Consider the following 24,130-nt stretch of genomic DNA (forward strand, 5'->3'; position numbering starts at 1 on the left):
ATATATTATGTATTGTTTTTTTCCGCCATGTTTGCTCTTTTCAGACATGTTCGTTTGGCATATTTTGGCTTAAAAATTTGGCGGAACTTCGCCAGAGAGATATAAGAGAAATGGCGTATGCGCATGTATCTTAAAACTAATTTACGTTTATTTTTTGACTAAAATATAAACTTCTTATGATGGAAGACAATAATTTTGTTGAAAAGAAGTTGAATGAAAGTGGAATAAATGATGACGAAAAACATAGTCACGATACTCCTAGAACTAGTAATGATTTGGCGATTGCAATCGGTTCAGAAAGCGTAGTTGCAAGTGATGGTAATTTGAATGATTTTAATTTACAAAATGATAGTGAAGGTTTTCCGTCTATAGAGATTGTTAATTGTGAGAGTAGACCTGAACTGCGTGCTGATTTTGAGAGGGAATTCGGAAGCTCAGGTGACGAGGAAGTTTCTCGCCACATTCTAGAAATTAGCGAAAGAGATAGTATTTTGTTCGCCACAGATGACCTTGAAATCCATGATAACGAATCATCTGAAACAAATTTTAAGGATAAAGTTACCACTTCTCTCATGGAAGATCCAGATCCTCTACTTGTACCTGGTAATTCTAATGTTGAATCTGAAGATATAGCTTGTGTTAAAGCTGTAGAAAAAGCTGTAAATGAATGGGTTCAATGTTATGAAGGTGTATCCTCAAATCTGGATGAAAGTGCTATGCACAATGAGAGCTCATGTGACTCCTTCCAACAAGAAAGAAATAAGTGCAAAAGCAATTCTTCTGAAAGTAATGCAAATGAGGAAAGTTCAACTGACTCATTTAAGTATGGCAAAAGAAAACGCAGCAAATATCCATCAGAGAGTCATGATTATGAAAGTAATGTAAATGATGAAAGCTCATCTGATTCCTTCAAAAGGGGTAGGAAAAGGCGAAAGATCTCAATTAGCCAGGATTGTAGTTCCCCCAATGCAATTCCTAAGCGACATAAAATTGAATGGAAAGTAGGAGAGTCAGTCAAGATTAATGAGAAAGAGGTTTGGTATGATGCAAAAATTATTGATATTAATTGGAAAAAATTGACTGTCAAAATACACTACCTTAATTGGAATTCAAGATATGATTTTTGGATATCCATGGACAGTGAAAGGATAAGATCATCTGACGGTTTAAAATCTACTTCGAAAAAGTATAAACGATTTTATGTAGGACAAGAAATTCTTGCTAACTGGAGTGACAATGTAATGTACGAGGCTGTTATTAAAAAATGTTTAGATAACAATGAGTATTTAGTTACATTTAAAGCTGATAGTGTGCATCGTAAAAAACATGCTTCTGAAATTAAAGAGCGCCCTAAATCAGATGTTGTTTATAAAGAAGCAGATCAAGTTGTTAAAGTTCCTTCTAAGCAATTTGTGATAGAAGAAGATCATAATCAGTATAAATGTTCCTATCCTGATTGTACTAAAAGCTTTCGTAAGGAAAAATTATTGATGTCTCATATTAAACATTATCATGATGGAAAAGAGCAGAAAAATACTAATAAGTTACCTACGCCGAAACTTGAACAATCTCATAGAAAACTGACTAGTCCTAAATTAGAAAAATCCTCCTCAAACAAAACAACTAAGTTTGAACAAATTAGACCCCGTACATCTAATTCTGAATCATCTCAAATAAGTCCGCTTAAACAAAATTTGCCGAAAGGTGAGCCATTAGTTCAAGAATCCAATGTAGCTTCTAGTAATGTAGATATTAGTGATGAAAACAAAGTATCTGCATTATTTACATCTTCCGAAGCTTCCAATCCACATATTTTTTCTGAAGTTTCAGTTGATGATATAGTTGCTGAAAAGCCTAACAAAGAAGAAGTAACTGCCAAAAAAGTGACAAATGAAAATGAAGTTGTTCTGAAAGAGAAAAGCTTAAAAAAACCAAACATATCTTCTAGGAAATCTACTTCTAAAGTGATGACTTCATTACTTAAAGTATCTCCATCAAAACCGAATGATAATCCCAATGTACCTTTACGGCGATCTTTCGGCAGAAAAGTATCCCTTCCAGCTAAATTTGCTGACTCAGAAATATATTTGACTTCTCCATTAATGAAAAGGAAAAGTATTGCAATGTCAAGAGCTGAGGTTGCAGTAAAAGATAAATCGAACTTATCTAATCTGAAACAAGGTAAAAAAGAACAAGAAATTATTGAGACCAAAAATGCTTCATCAAAAGCGAGTAAACTTACTCACAATAAATCGAAAAATTTGATAAAAGAGCCAACTTATTCAAAAACAGAAGTAAATGAAGAAGTTAGTGCTTCAAAGCAAACCATATTACCGAATAAGTCATCTGAGATGAGTCAACAGGCTGTTCCAAGTAAGAAAATTGGCAATACTTCAAGTATTTTGTCCAAGTCATATTCTCAAACATTATTTTCTACTGATAAATCTAAAACTACTGTTAAATCTACTAAAAAGGAAATATCTTCTAATAATGAGAAGAAAGATACTCAAGTCTTAAGTGTTACTGAAAAATCTGATGTCAATCAAATTGTTAAAAATGAAGAAACTCCCGTTTCTGCAATTTTACCACAGGACTCTACTAGTGAAAATGACTTGACTCATCCAAAAGAAAGTTTGACCACTAATAATACAGATACTCTAAAGGAATCTGAGGGTGTTAAAAATACTATTAGTGAAGGCCAAGATTTGGAATCAAATCTGGTACCAAACGAAATGGAAATCAAAGAGGATATCTCCTCAACTGATAATAAAAGTCCAGAGTTACTTCCTAGTGAAAATAAAGAAACAGAAAGTAAAGATATTTTGAATGAGACAAATAAAACTGTCAATTTTTTTAATATTAAAGAAAAGAAAGACATTAGTGCTAAAGTAAATCCTACAGCTCAATCTCTCACCCCTACTCATGTCATGTGCACTCGTTTCAAAGACTCTTCGTGTGAAAAGGGTAAAGGTGGAATAGCTGAGAGCATCTTGGGACTTCGCTCCAAAAGAAAGATTAGAAAACCATCCTGGGCTGTGAAACCGAAAAGGAGAAGAACTCGCTCAAAAAATGAATCATTTTCAATGGATACTGATTCAGTCGGTAGTACTCAGCAACCTGTTGTGGCTGAAACTGAAAGTCAAGAACATTCTGAACATGAAGAAACAGATGATCTAGTTGCTTGCATTTGTAACAGTACTGCTGATGAAGGCAAAATGGTTCAGTGTGATTATTGTAAAACTTGGCAACATTGCATTTGTCTTAATATGAAAACTGTCGATGAAGAGAAAGAGCACATGTGCTGGAATTGTCGATATTCCAAATCTATTAAGGACATTACAGATAAACACTATTTAGAGTGGGTTGCTAAGAAACAATTTCCATCATTCAAATGTTCAGAGGAGTGTAAAGATACTGGTAGTAGTAAAAGTTTAGAATCTCTTCGCCGAGCTTTTGAACTTTGCAATCGTACACGAAATGTAAAACAACTTCTTGTTAAGTGTAAACGAGTTGTTGATACGTTTAACAGATTCTCTGCAAAAGTGACTGGTAATAACGAATCATCATCCTCTGATGTTTCTGATTCTTCTGATGAAGAAATAGATGAATCTATGAATGAACAAAAGAAAAGAATCCCATTTAATTTGCATAGTGTTTTCTTTTTAGATATTTTAGTTGATCAATCTTTTACTTCTACTTATGGGGTTAGCCTGCTGACTGCACCAGAGTTAAAAATTTTGACTGCTCTTAATAAATCTGTACGTCTTTACTTGGAAAACACTAAAACGGAGACTGCTAATGTTAAATTCCGAAGGGACCAAGAATTTTTACACAGGCATAAGGATCTCCATAGTATTCTTCTTAAAATCGAGAGACATTGTAAAATATTACCTTATAACCAATCAGATATTACTGCTGAAGAAGTATTTCTACCAACTACTAAGGTTAGACTTGAAAAGAGTGATTTTTTTGCTCAGCTGTTTAAAGATTATAGAGCAAAAAAAGACCCAATTTACATGCAAAGTTATGGCAAAGATAAGGATTTATGTATTTCCCCATATAGTGCTGCCAACTGTAATACTGATGACAATCATAAGCTATCTGGATTTCTGCTGCTTCACAGAACAGAGAAGAGTCTGAGTAGAGATATGTGCATGTGCATTGGTCTTTGTTTTGAGAGTGTCTCGTTTACTCTTGGAGATTGTGTTGCGGAATTTGCCACAATAGGTAAAGAAATAGAATATACTGTTTCTGAGATGAAGTCTGAGGTAGATAGAGAACATGGTGAATTTTGTAGCACAGAAATGAAGGACAATCTCTTGGATATATTTGAATATATAAGTGCGGAAGTGAATAGTGTGTTCTCTGGTCTCAGTATGGCAAATCACCTCAGTAATATACCGATTGATTTAGGTAAACCTGTTGGTTTGACAGAAAATGAAAAGGCTTTGTCTCAATCAACAATAAGAGAAATGCGCGGTATAATGAAAGATTTACAGCTTTTGTTAAGAATTAATGAATTTAATGTTGCTAAATAATAATGTATGAAGCTTTTAATGTCCTGTCTGCGTATGCTTAATTTTAAGATTTGCTCGGTTTATTTTTTCAAATTCTGTTTTTTTTTTTTTTTCCCTCTTTCCCAATTTAATTACAAGGGTCTTTTTAGAATTATGATCAAAAATAGAATCTTTTTGTTTTTATTTAAACAAATTAATCTTTTCAGTTTATTATTTCATTAAAAATGCTTTTAATAAACAGTTGTCATTTTTTTATGTTTAAATTTTTAAAGCATAATTGTTTTTTTTTTCCTTTCTAGGATATAGTTTATTTTGAAAGGAAAAAACTCAGCCATTAAATATATTACCATTGGTGTCTTTTTTTTTTAGTAATTTCACACAATAATGTATGAAACTTAATGTCTTGTCTACACATGCTTAATTTTAAAATTTGCTCAGTTTATTTTTTCAAATTCTGTTGTTTTTTTTTCCTCTTCCCCAATTTAATTACAATGGTCTTTTTAAAATTCTGATCAAAAATGGAGTCTTTTTGTTTTCATTTAAACAAATTAATCTTTTCAATTTATTATTTCATTAAAAATGCTTTTAATAAACAGTTGTCATTTTTTAATGTTTAAATTTTTAGTGTATAATTGTTTTATTTTTCCTACAATATTGTTTATTTTGAAAGGAAAAAACTCAGCCATCAAATATATTACCATTGGTGTTTTTTTTTTTTTTTTTTTTTTTTTTTTTTTCACAACTTTGGTGAACTAAAAATATAAAGATTTTTATATACTACTTGAGATTAAGTAATTTATTTATTCACTTATAATAATACTGTATTATTATAAAATGTTGTATAATTTAATGATAATGTATTAAAAATACAATGCATTGTAAGATTTTAATATTGACATTTTTATGCTAATAATTCTTAAGCTTCATAATACAAATAATTTTCTGTATGCAATAATTGAATTATGACAAGAATTGTAGTTGTCCTGATATTCCTGATAAAAATTATTTTGTCCCGAGATTTAGCTTTTGGTTCTGATACTCCTGAATTTGTTCCAGTAATCAGTAGAAAATTGTGAATCAGTAGAAAATATCGATGACAACCGAAGCTGATGTGAGCAGGGGGTATCAGCCCCGGAAGTCAAGTCATAAAAACTTAAAACCTTTTCTATCGAGAGAGCACAACAAATGTCTAAATTTGCCTTGAACACGCTAAAACAATAGTGTTGATAAACATGTTATCACAGTGTATTTTTTTAAGATAAAACTTGGATGCATTGCAGGGAATTGCGCACAGGCAAAAATATTTTGTATATTCGAATTTAAGATGCATCATATATATTAATTTTCAGCAATAAAAAAAATGCCTTTTTTGAGTCGACAATATGAAAAAGAACCTGACTATTTCAAAGCATTATTCAAAGTTTTTTGGAGAGAAAAAAATTTCTTCTAATTTTTTTCTCTTTGCTAGTCATTTTAAAAAGTACCTCATTATCTGTCGAAACTAAAAAAAGAAAAAATATTTTTCAAATGTAAATTGTTCTGCTGAAAAAGTGTGATACGTTAGAAAGAAATTTAAAATTTTCTTAGGTGTCTTTTTTTTACTCCATATTTTTAATCCATTACAGCTTTCAAATCTTGCTCATGTCATTCTTTTCATCATTGAAATTTTATGAGTTTAAAAGCCGTAAACTTTCATTGTAGACTTTTTTTTTATCAAAAATAATAAGGTTAAATTGTTTTCTGAGGTGTCCGGCGAAGTGGGTATATGATTAGGCTTAGCTAAGTTTTGTTTTTTGTTTTTACATCTGTGCTAGTTTTAGTAAGTGTCTAACGCTCTATATTTTATGATGAAATCCCTGAAAAATAATTTACTACTTTGTTTATAGTTCTTTATATTAATTATGGTGCTCAAAATAAAATTTCTTTTAAAGAGAAAAGGGGGGAAACAATATAACAGACATATTATACAATCAAAAAATTACCAAAATAGCTTAATGGAACAACTAAATGAGCATATTTAAAGATGTAAATATATGAGTTTTCGCAAGTTTTTGTATTCATATACCAGTTTTTCAAGGAAAACAGAACAATTTCCTTAAAATAACTGTATTAAACAAAAGTACATGTCTGCTATAAATATTAAAACTGCTTTAAATTACCCTTATAGATATAAATTTTCGCTCTATCATTTATATTTCAAATAAACCAAAACTATTATACTTTTCTTGCTTTTTGATGAAATTGTGTAGAGTTCAAAATATACTCCATCCAAAGTGAAACCTAATTTTGACATCCATAAACATTAACTCTTTTATTTGATAATAGAAAAAAATGTATTATATAAAGTGCATCAAAATTTCCAGTAAAATAAATTTAATGGTTTGGTTTTTGAGCCTTTAAAAAAAAAAAAAAATTGATTTTATACCCATTTTCTCCCACCTGAACCTATGCTTTTTTTTAAAGCAAATTTTTATGTACTTGTTGAACTCAAATGTTATCTTTAAGGCTTTGAAATTTGTTGATTTTTGAAAATCTTTGTTGTTTGATATGTTTTATGAACTGTTAATAAATTTTTTTCTCTCAATTTAGTTGTGTAGTAAATTCTGAAAATTTTGGACTTGTCTCTTTAAACTGCACTTTCTTATATGGAGTACATTTAAAATACTTACTAACAGGGCTCGAAAAACGCCCGCCTGCCAGTCCTAGGCAGTCAAAAATTCCCCGCGGACAACGAATTTCTCAAATCCGACGTCCGCGTGGACAGCCATTTCCCCTTTAATGTTCATGATGTATTTTCAGTTTTTGTTATCTTACAAGCATAGATATAAAGGCCCTGCTTACAAGAGACTAGCGCCTCACTTCTAAAATGACCCTCCAATCTAGAAATACAGCAACATACTGCGCATGGTGGAATTAATGTTTCCTCTGTACTGGCTTTAAACAAGAAGCGTTAAACGCAATTATGAATATCTACCTAAATGGAAAACCCCTTTCAGATTTCTGTGCAGAAACCTCTGTAAGTCAGTGGCTTGATTGTGGAACTGGCAAACGTCTTATTTGATTCATTTAAAAAAACGCATTACCCTCAGATAAATTGACATTCCAGATAACTTGACCTTTGTCATTTAAATTATTTCATAAAAGAAATAAATTATTTCATAAAAAAATTAATTATTTCACAAAGGAAATAAATTATTTCATAAAAGAAATAATAGGTTACTATTTGTACCTAGTATTTCTTTTATTACTGTATAATGTAATCCTAGTAACTACTAATTCATTGTACAATTTATATAAATATTTGTAATAAATGGGAGAAAATTATATTTTTATTTGTTGAGAAGCTACGGGTTAGTTTCAAAAGAGGATGGGTAAAATTTCTGAGTTTTTTCGAGCCCTGCTTACTAAATAATTTTTGTAAAAATCAACTTTTTGCTAGTATACTATTTTTGAGATTTTCCTTGGATAATCTTATTCTTTCTTCGGGAAGATTTCTACTTGGGTTTCTGGTCTAAAAATTTTTTAAATAAGTTCCAGATTATAATAAACCCCAAAGGGCAACTCATAGCTACTTCCAAGCAAAGCACTATAATATTTCCATCAAACTTATTCAAATAAAAGAATCAGACTGTTTTACATGGCAATTTCATTCGACAAAAACTTGTATTTGTAAATTTTCCTCAGTAAAGTTATTTTTATTAACTAATTGCATTTTTTTTAAAAAAACATAATGGTGCAACAAACCTGAATTCCTTACTAATGTTTGCTGATTTATAGAAAAGCACAGGAAAATTTGGGTAGTCAACGTAGAAGTACCCATGTGGCTTTATTGTTGCACTATGCATCATAGTGCACTTTTTTAAAATTTTATTTTATAACCATAGTTAAACAGCCGACCCAGTTTTTTGGGTTTAACGCTAATAATGTTCAACTCCGCAGACTTGTAATTTTGAGCCTAATCCAGCAGACTCCTGGAAGAAATTTTTCCCTCATGTAGGACTTTTTGATGGAACTAACCCGCATTTGTGTTACATGGAGAGGAAAACCTTCCACAGTCAACCTGATGGCAAGAGGACCCTAACCCATGATCCCTCTACCATGGAGGATATTTTACGTCAGCACTGTGGTCGGTGCGTGCCGGGTGCGGAATTCGAATCGACCAGCTGTCGCTGAGATCGAACTCGGGTCACCTCATTGGGAGGTGAACGCTCTTTCCCCTGAGCCACCAGGGGTCATCATAGTACACTTGCAAAAGTTAGTTAATACAAAAAATACTTAATGTTTCCAGGGTAACTTAAACTGGCTTACCAACATTAGAAAATCCTCACGTAAATTTATAATAACATTTTCTTTACCTTAATGTAGTTTTCAAAGTGAATAAGCTAACTTTGATTAAAAACAGTTTTAAGCAAAGGTGGCATTAACTTAGGACAAGTAATTCAAATTAAAACATACCATATTTTTCATAAGCTGTTTCTGCTTGAAATACCAATATATATGTTTGTATAAAACTGAATGACACTGAAGGCTCTTGTATTCATTCTTTTGATTTTTAAGTTTATGTTAAAGTTGTCAAGAATACAGTCCTCTCCATGTTGAAGAGCTCAAATTCTCTTGGAGAAGTCATGGCGGCAATATCCCTATTTTTGCCAAAACTGTAGTGAAACTTCTGTTAAACGGACACTTTTGGGGACCAAAAAAAAAAGTTTTCTGTTTACTTACAGGAAGGGTACCCTAATGAAGAAGTTTAACACCGTAAGTTGTTTTTAGAATATTTTTAATTATATAGAAATAGTAAAATAATCTATAAGAATATTTAAACTTTAAAATTTTTTTTTTTTTTTTATACAAAAAGAATATGTGAAACAGTTTGATATAAATACATAATTCTAGATGTAGCTACATGAATATAATTTTCCCATTAACATAGATATTCAAGTTAGTCCTATGATACTGAATAGGAGCTTTTAGTCCTTAGTCGGTTTCAATTATTAGGCTTACGCCTCCTAACACCTTCCCATCACTTGATAGAAAAGGTGGTAAATACCTCATTGAAAGTAAACCTCCCATGATCCACAGAAGAAAAAGAAAGCAATTCATACCTGTAAGGCACCTATGGAGTTGATCTATTTGCAGTTGATCATCTATCAAGTGTCTGAATAGATATTTCATTTATATGAACGCCTCAAAGATTATATTTCTGTTATCTTTTTTCTACCCCAGAATTGATAAGAAAATGAACGAAATTTTCAGTGAGGAAGAAGCATTTAAGACATCATTTCAGCTTGCAGGATCTCATAACCTGTGTAATACGGAGGAAAGGATCAAAAGATGCCGTTGTTCAAATTTCAGATGGAAATTAAAATGTAATTTTTATAAAATAAAAAAAAATTGTTATTATTTCAGGACCCTTTTTTTTTACCAGAACCACTCAAGGAAGTTATAATTTTTATTATATATTATTTTAACTTCTTGCTTAAAACATTCTTTATTTAAATTACTTCAATTTAAAAAACAAATTTTTTTTTTAATTTTTAAAAAAAAAGTGATTTTAGTGCAAAATTGTGATCTAATGTTTGTTAATTCCAGATTCGTGCTTTCTTTTTCTTGTGCTATTAATTTTGAATTTTTCTTTTTTTGGTGTAAATACTATAATTATACTATTTTAATATGTGCAAAATTTATATAATATTTTTTTTTCTCTCAGGTTGGTTTTATTATTGAATATGATGGCAATTTTTTGGTACTTGGCCTTCATTACATAAGCTTTTTCAGAAAATAGTGCTAAAAAAAATGGGTATAAGAATTTATTTATTTATTTCTGTTACATATTTTTATGATAATTTATATATATTTTATGTGTGATTATGCGATTTTTAAACTTAAGTTTAACTTATAAATCAACTTCAACCAATAAGTGTCCTGAAATAAATATAATAAACTATTATATTTATTGCATTACCATTACATTACATTGCATTATTGTAACCAATAGTATCTCATGTAAGAACGTTTTGCAACATTTCTTATCAAAGATAATTTTGAATACGAACTAATGCAATATTATTGCGTTTAGATAGTTTATTTGCTGTAGTTTTTGAAAATTTATTTATGATTAAATAAAAATTGATCTTTTACTATGTAGTTAAGATTATTACATACTTTAAAAATGTTTTCATTAAACTGAACTCAATGGCGCAACTGCCCACTTACGTTTTTACTAGGTAAAAATTTATGCAGGTAGCAAATTAGAGATTTGCTACAGGTGCAATTTTCCTTAGATATGCTTAAACTTTTAGCAGTTCTGAATGACTAGGAGCATGAGAGCATATTTTAATTTGGAAGAAGTGTAATCCCATTAGACATTCAGCGCAAAGCAACCCACTGTTATAAGCAAAGACTCTACGCATCCTACGGCAAGATATTAAGCGAGTAGCTTCTGTGAATGTTTTCATTTACATTACTTTTTTTTGTTTTGTTTTTTGCTTATTTTAAATAATTTTACACGCTTATTTATTTATTTTTCTAGATCCTGATCTTTACTATAAGCTAATACCCTCTCCCACGTTCTGGACTGGACTTACCATAGATTATGATACAATTTTATTTGAGTCATCTGTTCAGTCACTTCTTGATTTGTGTTTGGATAAGCTTGTGAGTAACGAGCTCCATATAAGATGTATTTATAGAAGAGTACCCCCAAAGTTTCATTTCTTATTACTGAAAAAAGCTTTTATTGAAGGTAAGGAAGATTCTCTTTTGAATCTTTGTTTTCAAAATGAAATAAAATTCTAGAAAGTTGTGAATATTTTATTGTTTGATTATATGTATGGAAACTAACTTCATTGTTTCTTTGCAATCAGTGAAAGCTTAAAAAAACATGAATAAAATTTCATACAAAATATAACTTGTGGGTTCAGTGAAGTCTTTCTGTTAGTGTTGAAGTTCGGAATAAGAGTTACCAACTTGTGGTGCCAACTAAGTCATCTACATAGAATTGTAATTAAATTGTATTTTTTACATTACTAATTAATCATAAACCAGGCTTCAAAAAGTACTGTATGTGTGTGTACACTTACACAAGCCAATTACTGTTTTCATTTATTTAAACTGGCGAATAAGTCAGCAAAAATCATTTTCCAGTCTTTTAAAATGTTTTTAGATATTGTGAAGTTTTCGAATATAAGCCAGTCCATTTAAAAGCTGGGAGTACCTTTCTTCTTTGAAAATTTACCCAAAACTCACAACCCAAATACCAGCTAACGTTATCAAAAATATGACACACTGTCTTTGTGAGTTGTTTTAAAATTCTCTTTTTGACTACCCAGGCATCTTAATGTATTTCTTTACCTTTGTTCTGAAAGTCCTACCTATTTTTTCTGTAGCACTTATTTTATTTTTTTCTTTCTTCATCCAATCCTTTCAATTTACCGACTCACATTGACATCACGAGCAGTTCAACTTGATAAAAAGCCAAAGTAAATTAGACACTAATAGCATGTTTCACTTTGTCTGTTACGATTTTCTCTTTTTTGTTTAATGATTTTCTAAAAAATTATTACTGTATGCCTGTGTTATAATTTCTATTTTTTCCCCAGGTAGATTTCTGTCGATTATACCTCTCTTGATTCATTATCCTGAACAATACTTTGATATTCCAATTCCCAATAGTCTACGAAATTGGTCTGTGTTTTTGTCAAATTCAGATAATAATTATAGCCTTATGAAACCTGTAGTAAGCTTCATTCCTGCAGTGATCAGAGCATTCTTTACTAATAGCAATTCTAAATTACGTATACTTGATATGAGTCAAGTATTTATTCGTAAGTAAAAACTTCATAATTTTTGGCATTATTCCACTTCCACTTGATGAAATAACTAGTATTGCTAGCATATATAATAAACTAATAATCTAATAATGAAATAAACATATATTGCTGTACTATGGCAATATTTGTTATAAAGTTTGGTGGTTAGTATCAAAACTAACTCTATCCAATTTTTCGTAACAAGTTAATTTGGTTTTTTATTTTGTATGCTATGTGAAATATAATATAATGTAAATATGTAATTTATACAATACACATTTGATAAAATACATAATTACATTATTAAGCATATTATATTATACACTGCACTATTTTTGTTTTGTTAATATGTATGTTTACATTATAATTAAAAATCTTCTCTATGTAACATTGTAATACATTTTTACAAAAAGTGAAAGTGTCTGAATCAGTAATAAAAAACATGAAGTGATGTCCAACAAAGGAAAGGGTAATATTTTGTGCTATCTAAACTAAAGCAGAAAAGCACTTTGGATAAAGCACAAATGAAAATACACAAATAGACAAACTATAGTTTCAGTTCTATTAACAAGAACCTTCTTCAGTGTCTAAATATAAGAGAAAAAAAGGCGTGAGAGTATTTACTTTGAACCCCAGAGGTCAACAGATTAAATTGAAGTGGATTTCTAGATATTTGGAAATGATGGGATGCTTTATAGATCATTAATTAAACTATTAAATTTTTCGAAATTTATAATGACTCCCAAAACTCGAGTTAGGAAGGTAAAGTGCTATGTTGAATGACTTTAGTAGAAGATCGGGAAATGTCCTTATTTTGGATTTATCTTTCGTGTTCTTTAAGTCGATGTTTAAAGGTATGTTTAGTTTGTCTAATACATGCAAGACCATATTGACATAAAATTTGATAAATACCCCAGCTATACCCCAACCTTACTATAGAACTATTAATATCAACAATAGAGTCTTTAAACGTTTTGCGACGAGCTTTTTTTTCTTCTGCAGAGCAATTTTGGTAGCATAAACTATGAGTAGGATACACTAGAATGCTAAAACTATAATGTTATATTTTTAGAAAGATTTTAAACACTGATTTAGGACCAGGCCATATATATCCCATCAGTCCTGACAACTGGGACACATGTGTCCCAGTAGTCTTCAATGAGTAATTTTGTAAAGAAGACCAATGATCACATAGGACTGTTGGGACATGTGTTCCCACTATCCAGGCGAGAGGGACACATATGACCCGATAATGAAAACTGAAGTAAAACTTTGCCACTTACCAGTTTATTAGAGGTAATCCGCTTCGTGAGTAACTTCTCTGGCTTTAGATTTATAGATCAATCGAAAGTAGGCGGTATTTTCCAAAACTAAACTATTTAGGTTTGTACAGTATGGAATGAGCTGCTACAATGCTTCAAAAACGCTGGAATTGCATTATGTACGGTAGTGCCATCTATGCTCTGTGAATGAAAATGCCTTTAAAAATATTGGCAGGACTGGTTGGAAAGTCTCCCATTAGACAGAGAAGCGTTTCTGTACCAAAAGATTTTTTTGAAATTTGTTTGGGTCGTACGTGTCCCGTTAGGCGTGAAAGGATTAAGGTTGGTGAATTTAGTTTATTTACAGGGGGGCAGGGGGAATGAATTTTATCTCAAAAATAATGGTACATTTTTTTTCCTTTATGAAGTAATGTAACAAAACACTTAAAATTTATTTTGAATGGAAATAATCTTTCTTTCTTTTTCTTTTCGATACTGGCATTGTAATGGTACTGCTGAGACACATGTGGTGCTGTATATTATAACACTTAATTCTAATTTAACAAAGGGGTAACTCAGTAACAAAGAAAACACATTGGGAGCTAGCTTCCATAGACATGACTTAAACTTTACCTCAAAGGTTACTACTGCGCATGTGTGTGTATAAAGGAAAAAGCAACATTTCGGAGCATAGCAGCAGAGAATTTTCTTGAAATTGAATGGGTCCGCACTCACCTCTCTTAGAAGGAATGTTCTGTTACTGCACTTATGCACTATTTATTAACAGTACTGTACTATGAATTTTTTTTTTTTAAATTTTTTTCTATCCCACCTTTGTTAATTATATCTGTAGCACATTTTGGGATAGTATAAAAAAAATTAAATGGTGGAAGGCAGCATACTCAACTAACAACCAGTTCTTTTGACAATCATTATACTTCTTATGCGTTTGCACTGAACCTTAGTACATTTGTTGCTCTGTTAAATTTGAGTATGTTGCTCACCCTGCAAGTTGTTTTTCTCGCATAACATTGTGTACTAAGCAGTTCCTTGCATTGGTAACGTGTCCGAAAAGCTGGATTTCTTCTTATTTATATATCCTTCGATAGTAGTATCATTTTAATGTCACAACGGTTACCCTGAAATATTTAAAGATATTTTGATATTTAAAGTTGTCATTTAATATCTTTGCTCTAATGTTACATGTATTAAAACTGAAGTAAAGATTTGTACCCTTGTACCCATGTCCAAGCTATTCCTTTACTAGATTTCATTCTTTACCAAAAAAAAATCAGCTACATAATCAAATTTAGTCTACCGTTTTTAATTTTTCAATTTTTGTTAAACAATGCAAAAAATTCAGGTTCAAAGTACTCTATAATTGCAAGTGTTAATTTTTTATCTAATTATTTAGTGGACTGATCTAGGCTATCTTAAATTTTTTAATAATTTTTTTTTTCTATAAGGAAATAGTGAAAATTCTATCAGTGTTAAACTTGATGTTCCTAAAATGAATATTTATAAAATAACCTGTTTGAGTACACTAATTGTTGTTGCATTAGCAGAGCAAGCACAGTAGTGAGTGAAAGTGTTAACTCCTATGAAGAAACTTGAAGATTTAAAAATTTCTTTTTATTACATACAGTACCATCTCGACACAGCATACAACTGAAAATATTAACTGTAAACACAGCTTAACAAAATATGGTACATCATCACCGGAAACAACAACATAGTGAAGAGACGCATGCTTACAACAATGCATGTCTTATATACAGATTCCATAATGATATGTACGGATGACGTCACTTACGTTATCTGAAAATAGTGTATCTATTGCCAACACACGACAGAAACTAAATTCTGTTAATTTAATGTATTCAGAAGAGTAAAAACCACTCCAACACTAATTTTTCCCATCTATCGACATTTTAAAATAAATTTGACTTGTTATTGATTAAGTAGAATCCTCCACCTAAAGTATTCTGCGATATAGGTAGCAGAACGATTTTTTATGTCTTTATTGTGATAATATTTTCTAATTTTTTTAAGGATTTATTTACTGTCAATTTTTTTTATTATGTAGGCTTTTAATTAATTATTTGAGGCTCCTTTTTTGAAATTTACATTTGTGAAATAATTTCGAAAAATATCAAGTATTGTTAAAATAATTTTTTTTAAACTTCTCATTTAAGAAAAAAATGCTAATGATTTTGAGAGTTGTTTGATTATTTTTGAAGGTGCCTATTGAACATTTGTAGTTATATAACATCCCATTGGTGAACATAATTCTCCTTATAAATAACATTAGTGCATCAACGTCACATTTTCTAACTTTATGTGACAGCAACACCACTCTTTTTATTCAGACAACGTTACAGGGTATCTTATAGCTCATTGCAGTTCCTTTAATCATTGTAGTTTGTCTTTTGCTTCCGTTTGTTATACACTATTTTGTTCTTTTTTATAAGCTGATTTATTTTCACAAAAGAGTGTTAAATTGTTTGTATTTTATGTTCAGTTATAATAGCTCTGATGTCTGGAGACAATGAAGGATAGTTATCTACAGTGTCGATAGCTAATTAAAAGAGTAAACTACAAGTATAAGCTTTCAAGCAGTAGCCTGAGTATTATCTTGTTTCTTATTCCAACTTCATACTTAATGTGACGAAAAATCAAGATTTATGAATACCATGGTAGAGATAAAGTGGGGAGAGTGGGAGAATTACATAAACTTGAGACGTAATTCTATATACATAATGCTGCTACTTGGCATCCCACAGCAGCTTTCAAAATTATTTAATTTTTTTATATGTCATATAAAATTATGAAAAATTCTTATGCATAAAATGTATATTTCATCTTGTTATATGCTTTAAATATTTTATCATATTGTATCTTTTTTTCAGCCACTGTTTTGTTGAGTGATTTTTTATCATTACTTCAAGAAGATTCTTTTCAGATAAGTTCACCTAATCAGACTTGTATGTGATATTTTCTAATTTCATATATTTCAATTTTCTGCTTTTCTTCTTTTTTTTGTTGTTTTACCCAGGGTTGGCAAGATTTTGCCGCAGGGGGAAAAAACCATGGTGAAAACCGTCCTGGCAAAAGCAGATTTTTGCCAAGCAAAGTGGCAAAAACCTATATTTTCCAAGATGAGAGGACAAAAAAAATTAAAAAATTTATTATTCCATAATTAAATCATAATGTATTAATATATGATTTTAGTAGTAGTAATTTTTTAAATTTGCGCAAATTCAATACTTTATTCATCATCACAATACAATTTGTGCTGTCTCAACATAGCATAACAGAACACTAGTTTTGAAACATTATTTAGAGTCAACCTATTCCGAATTTTAGAATGTATAAATGAAAAATTCAAAAACACTCTTTCAATGGCAGTACTACTAGAAGGGCATGAGTGTAAATGAGACATTAATTCCCAAAATTCTCTGGAAATTTCACAGTAATTTAAATTGTGTGGTTTTGTTTCCATTTTGAAGTAATATTGAGCAATGAGGTGATTATCCAAATCTGTCTAATAAAACATTCATCTTAGCTATCTTATGTCTCTCTTTAAATATAGTGTAAGAGTGATATAATGTAAAATAATACATACCAAAAGTTATTATGAAGAAGTGGAAAAAAAAATAAAATTTCTAAAAAAACATTTATTTAAGGACTCTAAAATGAAAAAAGGACAAAAACTTTCAATCTTTTAAAAATTATTACCCTTATATTAATTATTAATATATTAAAAATAATTTTTTCATGTAATGTATCAAAATTATTATTCCTTATGATTGATTTAAATTTATTTCAAGTATTTCGTAATAATATTTAATCAGCAATTTAGATAATTTGGTTTTTGCCTGTTTTTACCAGTTTTTGCTGGTTTTTACCAGGTTTTTGCCACTGTTCTGGCTAAAACTCCAACACTGATTTTACCTATTGTTATAAAATTTATTCAAGCAAAATAATTTCTTATTATAGTTTATCTTTATGTGTCTTAAGTCATTTATATTGTATTTGTTTATTTATAAATTGAAAGTAATGAATGAAAATGAATATTTTATGAACATAATAATGGGTATTATATACAATAACCCTCACAACAATAGAACTTGCAAGAGAAGCACAGGCATTCAATGATTAACTGCTTTTTTTTTATTTTTAAGTTTTTTGATACATCTGCGCTATAACAATTATGTAAATGTATCAAAATCCTAATATCCTGCTTTCCGGAATCGCAAAAAAATCTAAAATTCAACTTAACTTGTTCCAGTTTACCAAATTTTTATGATTTATAGTTCTGTAGACTTGTAGATTTTGTTAGTCTAGGAAAATAGTTGAATTTTCATTATCATATGTTGTTTGCAATTCTAAATTTGTACTGCTTTTGTTGATTGATTTTTTTCCCCTGTTGCCCTATTCCAGAGATATACTTTAAGACATTGTAAAGATATACTGAAAGAAATAATATTATACCCTATCATTGGTATCTATGGTGGGTTGCATATTTTAAGGCCTTTGTAAAATATACGTTAGATATTATTAATGATTTTTTATCAAAATATAAATTGACGTAAAGGTAAACTATGCGCTTTGATAAGAACTATGTGCTAAAAACATTTTTAGGTGTTACTTAATTAAAAAACTTATTGGCTTCAAAAATGTGCAAATCGAATTAAAAATCAGCATGTTTTAAGCCCTCAAAAATAAGTGCTCAGTCTCAAGACTTGCCAGATGTGAATGAAAAAAAACATAAGTGATTTGAAATATAAAATGTTAAGTTACGTAAAAAAAAATGGAAAATTGACATAAAACATTTTGCTTTAATCAAATCCAGTTTAAACTTCTTTAAACTGATGTGTTAATTGATTGTGCACTTCTGTTTTGCTCGTTGGACATGCTCTTTTGTTTAATTGGCAGTATCTTTGTTGACCTGTGAAATAACAATATAATGTTTAGGATTTATATTCTTGGATAGTTGAACTATTGATTTCATCTTTTAAAAAAAAATCAATTTTTGTTTTCTTTTAATTCACACATATTCTCTCCCTTAATGTTTGCAGCCTTTTAATTTAAAAACTGATTGTAAGATTTTAAGTTTTTGCATACTTTCTCTTTCTACATAGACTTTCTATTTATGCCTTGCTACATAGACTTTCTATTCATAGACTTTCTATTTATTATATTATTATAATTAAATGTTTTTATAGATACTTTGAAGGCACGTTTCATTTCCGTTTTCGAGGGAGACAGAAAGATCCTTTGTGACATCAAAAGAGTTTTGTTAAAGAATAAAAATATTAATATAGAGGTGATCGGTCTGCATATATTTAGTTTAAGTAATGAAGAACCATTTCTGGAACTTTTCCATGCAATGGATAAAGAAGTATGGGGGCTTTTTTTCTATTTTATCATTTTAGTAATTTTAAATAGTCATAGTTATTTCTACATTTTTTATACACTTTTAAAACACATGCTGCTTTTTATTTTTTACTACATATTATAAACTTTTTTAATATTATGTTTTCGAGTTACACTTTATGTACAGTTTGCAAAAAAAAAAATACAGCAGCTTTAATAACTTTTGATCTAATTATCATATTTTCTTACTTAATCTTAATAGTTCAAGGGCATAATGTTAAATATATATAATTAATTGGTGCAGATGGCATTTCAAGTTACAAAGTCAGCATATTTTCTTTGAATAAACATACAGTAGAGAACCATTTATCCGGTATCCAGATAACCGGGAAACCAGAAAACCGGGAAAAAATTTGCTCGATTTTTTCCGCCATTTTAAACTAGAACGAAAAAAGCGGAAATTGGACTCATCCTGGAAGTTGAGTAGAGGAAAATGTAAGGAAGGGGAAAAAAATTTCCCCCGTTTATCCAGAGAAACGTCATTTCCTCCATGACCTTGAAGGCAGGGAAGGGAGGAATGTTTTATTTTTTCCTTTAGGCCGTCAATCAAACTCAAGGGTGTGGCATGCTGATTTCGTTTTCTGCTTGATTTACGAGGGGGGGGGGGAAATGCATTGCATGCATATCAGTGAACAGAAAAAGAAAAGAGAAAAATATATTTATTTGACATCGACTAATAAAAATAAAATCTTTTTCTTTTGAATAAATTCTCATTCTTTGGAAGTGCGGTATCAATTGCAAGTTTTTCTTGGTGTGGAATCACATCTGCTGTAATTAAAAATCTTGTTTTTATCAACAAAAAAAATAAAATAAAAGGAGAATTGTTTATTAATTTAAACATAGGATTATTTTATGAAGCAGATTGCAGTTTTGTTTTTCTGATTCCACTACATTTGATTTTTTTTCTTTTCGCGATAAATTTCACACTCAATAAATTAATTCTTTTTATTCATAAATTTTATCATTAGGTTTTTTTTTTTTCTGAATTCCGTTGATCTTGCCTTGTTCCGGGTTTTAATATTTATGCTAGTGCCTTTTTTAACTATCGTTTCGGTTCAATAATTTTCAAGTGTTTTTATTTAGATTAATAAGTTTTCTTTTTATTTTATCGTTTCCCCCCGTATAATTAGGTATGAAATATATTGCGTTATTTAATCATTGGTTTTGTTTATATTATTTAATTTAGGAATTGTAATTATTTAAAAAAAATAAATATGAGAATTTTGTATTTTTTAAACTTGATTTTCTTGTCTAAACTTGCGAATTTTTTTATTCTTTTAAATGTTATATTTCTACCATTTTTTTTTTTTTTGAGTTAGGAGTACCTTTCTTTTTTCTCTTACTTTATCCATTACACTTTTTCCTTGTACTTCGGGTTCGATAAACATCGATTAACGACACTTTTTGGTCGATCCAGAAAACCGGGAAATTCAGATATCCGGGATTGCGATGGTCCCGAGCATCCCAGATAATTGGTTCTCTACTGTACTTTTTTTCCCAAAAATTTGAATGTATGTGCCTCAAAATATGGGTTGCACGCACAATCTGAAAAATTCTGTCTCAATAGTTCTCAATATTAATTTTGGATTTTGAGAATTTTGACATATTTCTGGAATTAATTTAGTCAATCTAAAAGTTTTTACACGCAACTGTAAAACTTGTTTATGTAAAGATAACTGCATGTAATAAATTATTTTTTATTTAATATAGCAATGATTGAATAAATTTTAATTTTTAAGATATTTTTACACATTTTGAGATATTTTTGAACATATTTACTCCAATTTCATGTATGTAAATTAATCCATTCAATCCCAAATTTAATGGAAAGTGGTCAAATAATTCTTTAAAAAATGAAAGTTTATAAATAAAACTTTCTTTGAGATTGCAAAGTAAGCAAAAAGAGAAATAAACATTAAAATGCTTAAAATTTCAACCCCTCTTTTGCCCGAACTATGGGAACCATATTTTGAAGATTAAAAATTCAAATCTGTTTAAAAAAAAATTTTAAAAAAAGACATGCTTACGTTAATATACAGAGAAAGTATGTTTTTGTGTCTGATTTCCTAACTTCAAAAATGTTTTTTGTTTATGCTAATGTCTTTGCTAAAATAATGTTTTGTTATGCTTATGCTAATATAATGCTAGAAAATCTTAAAAAGTAAATCTTGAAGAAAATCATTAATTTTATCTCTTTTTTTTTTTTTTAAAGAGTAGCATAATGTCCAAGCTATATGTTGCAACTGTAAGAAAAACTAAATAAACTTTCTTAACTTTATATGTTTTTAAGTAGACTAAAAAAGAGAAAGTAACACTAGAACAGAATTTAAAAATGTTCTAAGGATGGCCTTGGCCCATATAGATCTGTCAAGTCAATTAAGATGAGGAAGAAAAAGAGAGAAAATAATTTTTTTTTTTTGTCAGATCTAAAGTTAAAGGATAAGATGCATCAAAGTCATTAACAAAATTTCTGATGATCATAGTTTATTATGTAAGTGTTGTTACAATTGTTGTTATAGGTTTGACAAAAATTAAATTATTTTCTATTTTAAGTCATCTTCAAAAATAAATTTATTTTCTATCTTTTAGTAAATCTAAACCAAAATAAAATTATTTAATCTACTTATACAAAAATTAAATATCATATGACTGTTTTCTGTATATTTGAAAAAAAGTACCTAGTTTTTAAAATTTTTATTTTAATATTTTCTTTTAAAACTTATAACTATAGTTATATTTTCTGTTAGTTTATGTCAGAATGTGGGAAAAATTTAAATTAGCAATAAATTTTACACCCGTCATTTAGGAAACAAATATAATTATTATTGGCATCAAACACAATTTTTGATCATAATGGTCAGAAAATAATCGAAGCTTCTATTGTCATTTAGAACAGAGCTCAAACTCAGTCTGGTCTAATCTGGAATCTGCATGCGATAAATTTCTATGTATTATGAATATGGATTGTCTATTAAAGCATCTACACCAGATAACTATTCTCCAAAGCCAAATTTGTAAATTGTGCAACATAAGTGAGGAAATTAATACCCATCCCTTGATTTGCTGCCCTGTATTCAATGCTGGATCACATTGGGAGAAATATTGGGAGGCTAGACACAAATTAGAATCCATGGACTGTACTATAAACTGATTTCATTTGATCTCTGTTGGCTTGTAACACTTATGTATGTATGTATGTATATATATATATATATATATATATATATATATATATATATATATATATATATATATATATATACAGTAGAACCCGTTTAAGAAGTTTTTCAAGGGAGTGGAAAGAAACGACTTATTAAACGGGAAAACTTATTAAACGGTGAAACTTAAAAACACATTAATAAAAAACTAAAAAATTTGAAATTGTGTAACTTATATTAAATTCTCAGCCTAATGAAATAAATATTGAATTTTAATATTCATTTAGAAAAAAAATTGCTAATAAATAAAAACAAAGTAACCTACTTTATTTTTTGTTTCATACAATGTAATATACGTTGTTACAATAATTGACTAGATTTCTGTGAGAAAAAATCGTGTAAAGTGGTTTGTTTTTGTCTTTTCTCACCTACCTTTAAGTGAAAATTGTCCAACTGCTGTAAAAATTTAAACATTTCCGGGAGTACATTTTCAACAGTGTAAATAAATTTCCTAAAAGTATCCAGCCCTTTCCTGGCATCAGAAAAGCTAGGTGGTTTAGCAATATCTTCTTCAGTTTCACTGAATTCTTCTGTATCATTTGTAACATCACAAATATCCTCTAATGTCAGCATATCACAAGGTAAAATTTCGTCGTCAACGGATACATATTCTTCAAACGATGCTGTGAAATTAAGTTTATTTTTGAATGACTTCCAATCATTAACAAAATTTACGTTTGTTTCTTCGTCTTCATCTGATATTTCATATTCAGCTTCTAAGAGATATTCTTCAGTTGTATTTCCGTCAGAGAATCCAGCTTTCGGAAAACAGTTAGCAATGGCAGATGGTGTTATTAATTCCCATGCTGATACAATTAACTCAATCGCTTCTAACATATTGACTTTTTTTAGCTCTCCAGTATTTTCAAGTCCTTCCAGCATCCGTTTCACAAGTCGCATTTTATAATGCTGCTTAAATACCTTAATAACTCCCTGATCCATTGGTTGTAGAACAGAAGTAGAATTTGGTGGTAAGAACTGCAACTTGATGTTAGTGTACTTATTCTCCTTGGAATGAGCAGCGCAGTTGTCTACGAAGATTATGATGTTTCGTTTTTCTTTTCGCATCTTACTGTCTAATTTTTTCAAATACGTTTCAAAAATTTTAATTGTCATCCAGGATTTTTGATTACTGTCATAATCACAAGGCAGTGACTTAACATTTCGAAAGCATCTTGGTTTTTTCGATTTACCGATAACTAAAATCGGTAATTTTTCTATACCATTCATACTGGCCCCAACTATAATTGTCAAACGTTCTTTACTGTTTTTTCCGCCATGACAGGGTTCACCTTTAAAGGCAAAAGTTTTATCTGGTAAAAGATTGAAAAACAGTCCACATTCATCCATGTTAAAAATGTTCTTTGGTTGATACCCTGAAATAATTTCAGGTAATTTAGCTTTCCATTCTTCAGCTTCTTGTAAATCAACGCTGTTACAATCTCCTTTAATTGTTTTATAAACTAGACCAGCTCTTTTTTTCATCCGATCAATCCATCCATTGGAAGGCGTAAAATCAACATTCAATTTCTCCGCAATCTCTAATGCTTTTCCTCTAAGAAGAGTTCCGTTGACAGGTATGTTGGCGGATCTTGCTTGTTTAAACCATATCATCAGTTTCTCTTCAATATTTTCGTATTTTCCTTTCTTCACTTTTTTTACTTTCTGGGATGCACCGGAACAAGAAGAGTTTAAGATGATGTCTTTCTTAGCAATAATGCCATTTAACGTAGTAACAGGAAGATCTAAATTTTTTGCTATTTGAACTCTTGTTAATTGAGGATAGCTGTCAACAGCTTTTAAAATTTTTACTTTGTCATCAATAGATAGAGCTTTACGCTTAATGCCTTTACAGGACATTTTCCACAAAAATCAAACTTTTTACG

General features: G+C 29.7%; 2 protein-coding genes across 4 annotated transcripts in view; both read left to right on the forward strand.

Moving 5' to 3' along the window:
• LOC107443582 (uncharacterized) overlaps positions 1-24,130 on the forward strand; it is a 37,997-nt gene that overhangs the window by 203 nt on the left and 13,664 nt on the right. The window contains exons 2-7 of one of the 3 annotated variants that reach the window (XM_043043344.3): positions 9,075-9,272; positions 10,225-10,314; positions 11,047-11,259; positions 12,116-12,340; positions 16,497-16,571; positions 18,816-18,991. In XM_043043344.3, coding sequence (XP_042899278.2) covers positions 10,311-10,314; positions 11,047-11,259; positions 12,116-12,340; positions 16,497-16,571; positions 18,816-18,991 — 693 coding nt within the window. In that variant the 5' untranslated portion in view covers positions 9,075-9,272; positions 10,225-10,310. The remainder of the gene's footprint in view (positions 1-9,074; positions 9,273-10,224; positions 10,315-11,046; positions 11,260-12,115; positions 12,341-16,496; positions 16,572-18,815; positions 18,992-24,130) is intronic. The other 2 variants (XM_021144841.4, XM_087151965.1) reach the window with 2 other exon arrangements.
• LOC107443581 (uncharacterized) lies at positions 34-6,956 on the forward strand. Its single transcript, XM_016057497.4, has one exon. The coding sequence runs from the start codon at positions 177-179 to the stop codon at positions 4,536-4,538; it is 4,362 nt and encodes a 1,453-aa protein (XP_015912983.3). The 5' UTR covers positions 34-176; the 3' UTR covers positions 4,539-6,956.

This window comes from Parasteatoda tepidariorum, chromosome 9 (assembly GCF_982258835.1).
Source record: "Parasteatoda tepidariorum strain Cologne lab strain chromosome 9, Ptep-v5.0, whole genome shotgun sequence".
Taxonomy (NCBI): domain Eukaryota; kingdom Metazoa; phylum Arthropoda; class Arachnida; order Araneae; family Theridiidae; genus Parasteatoda; species Parasteatoda tepidariorum.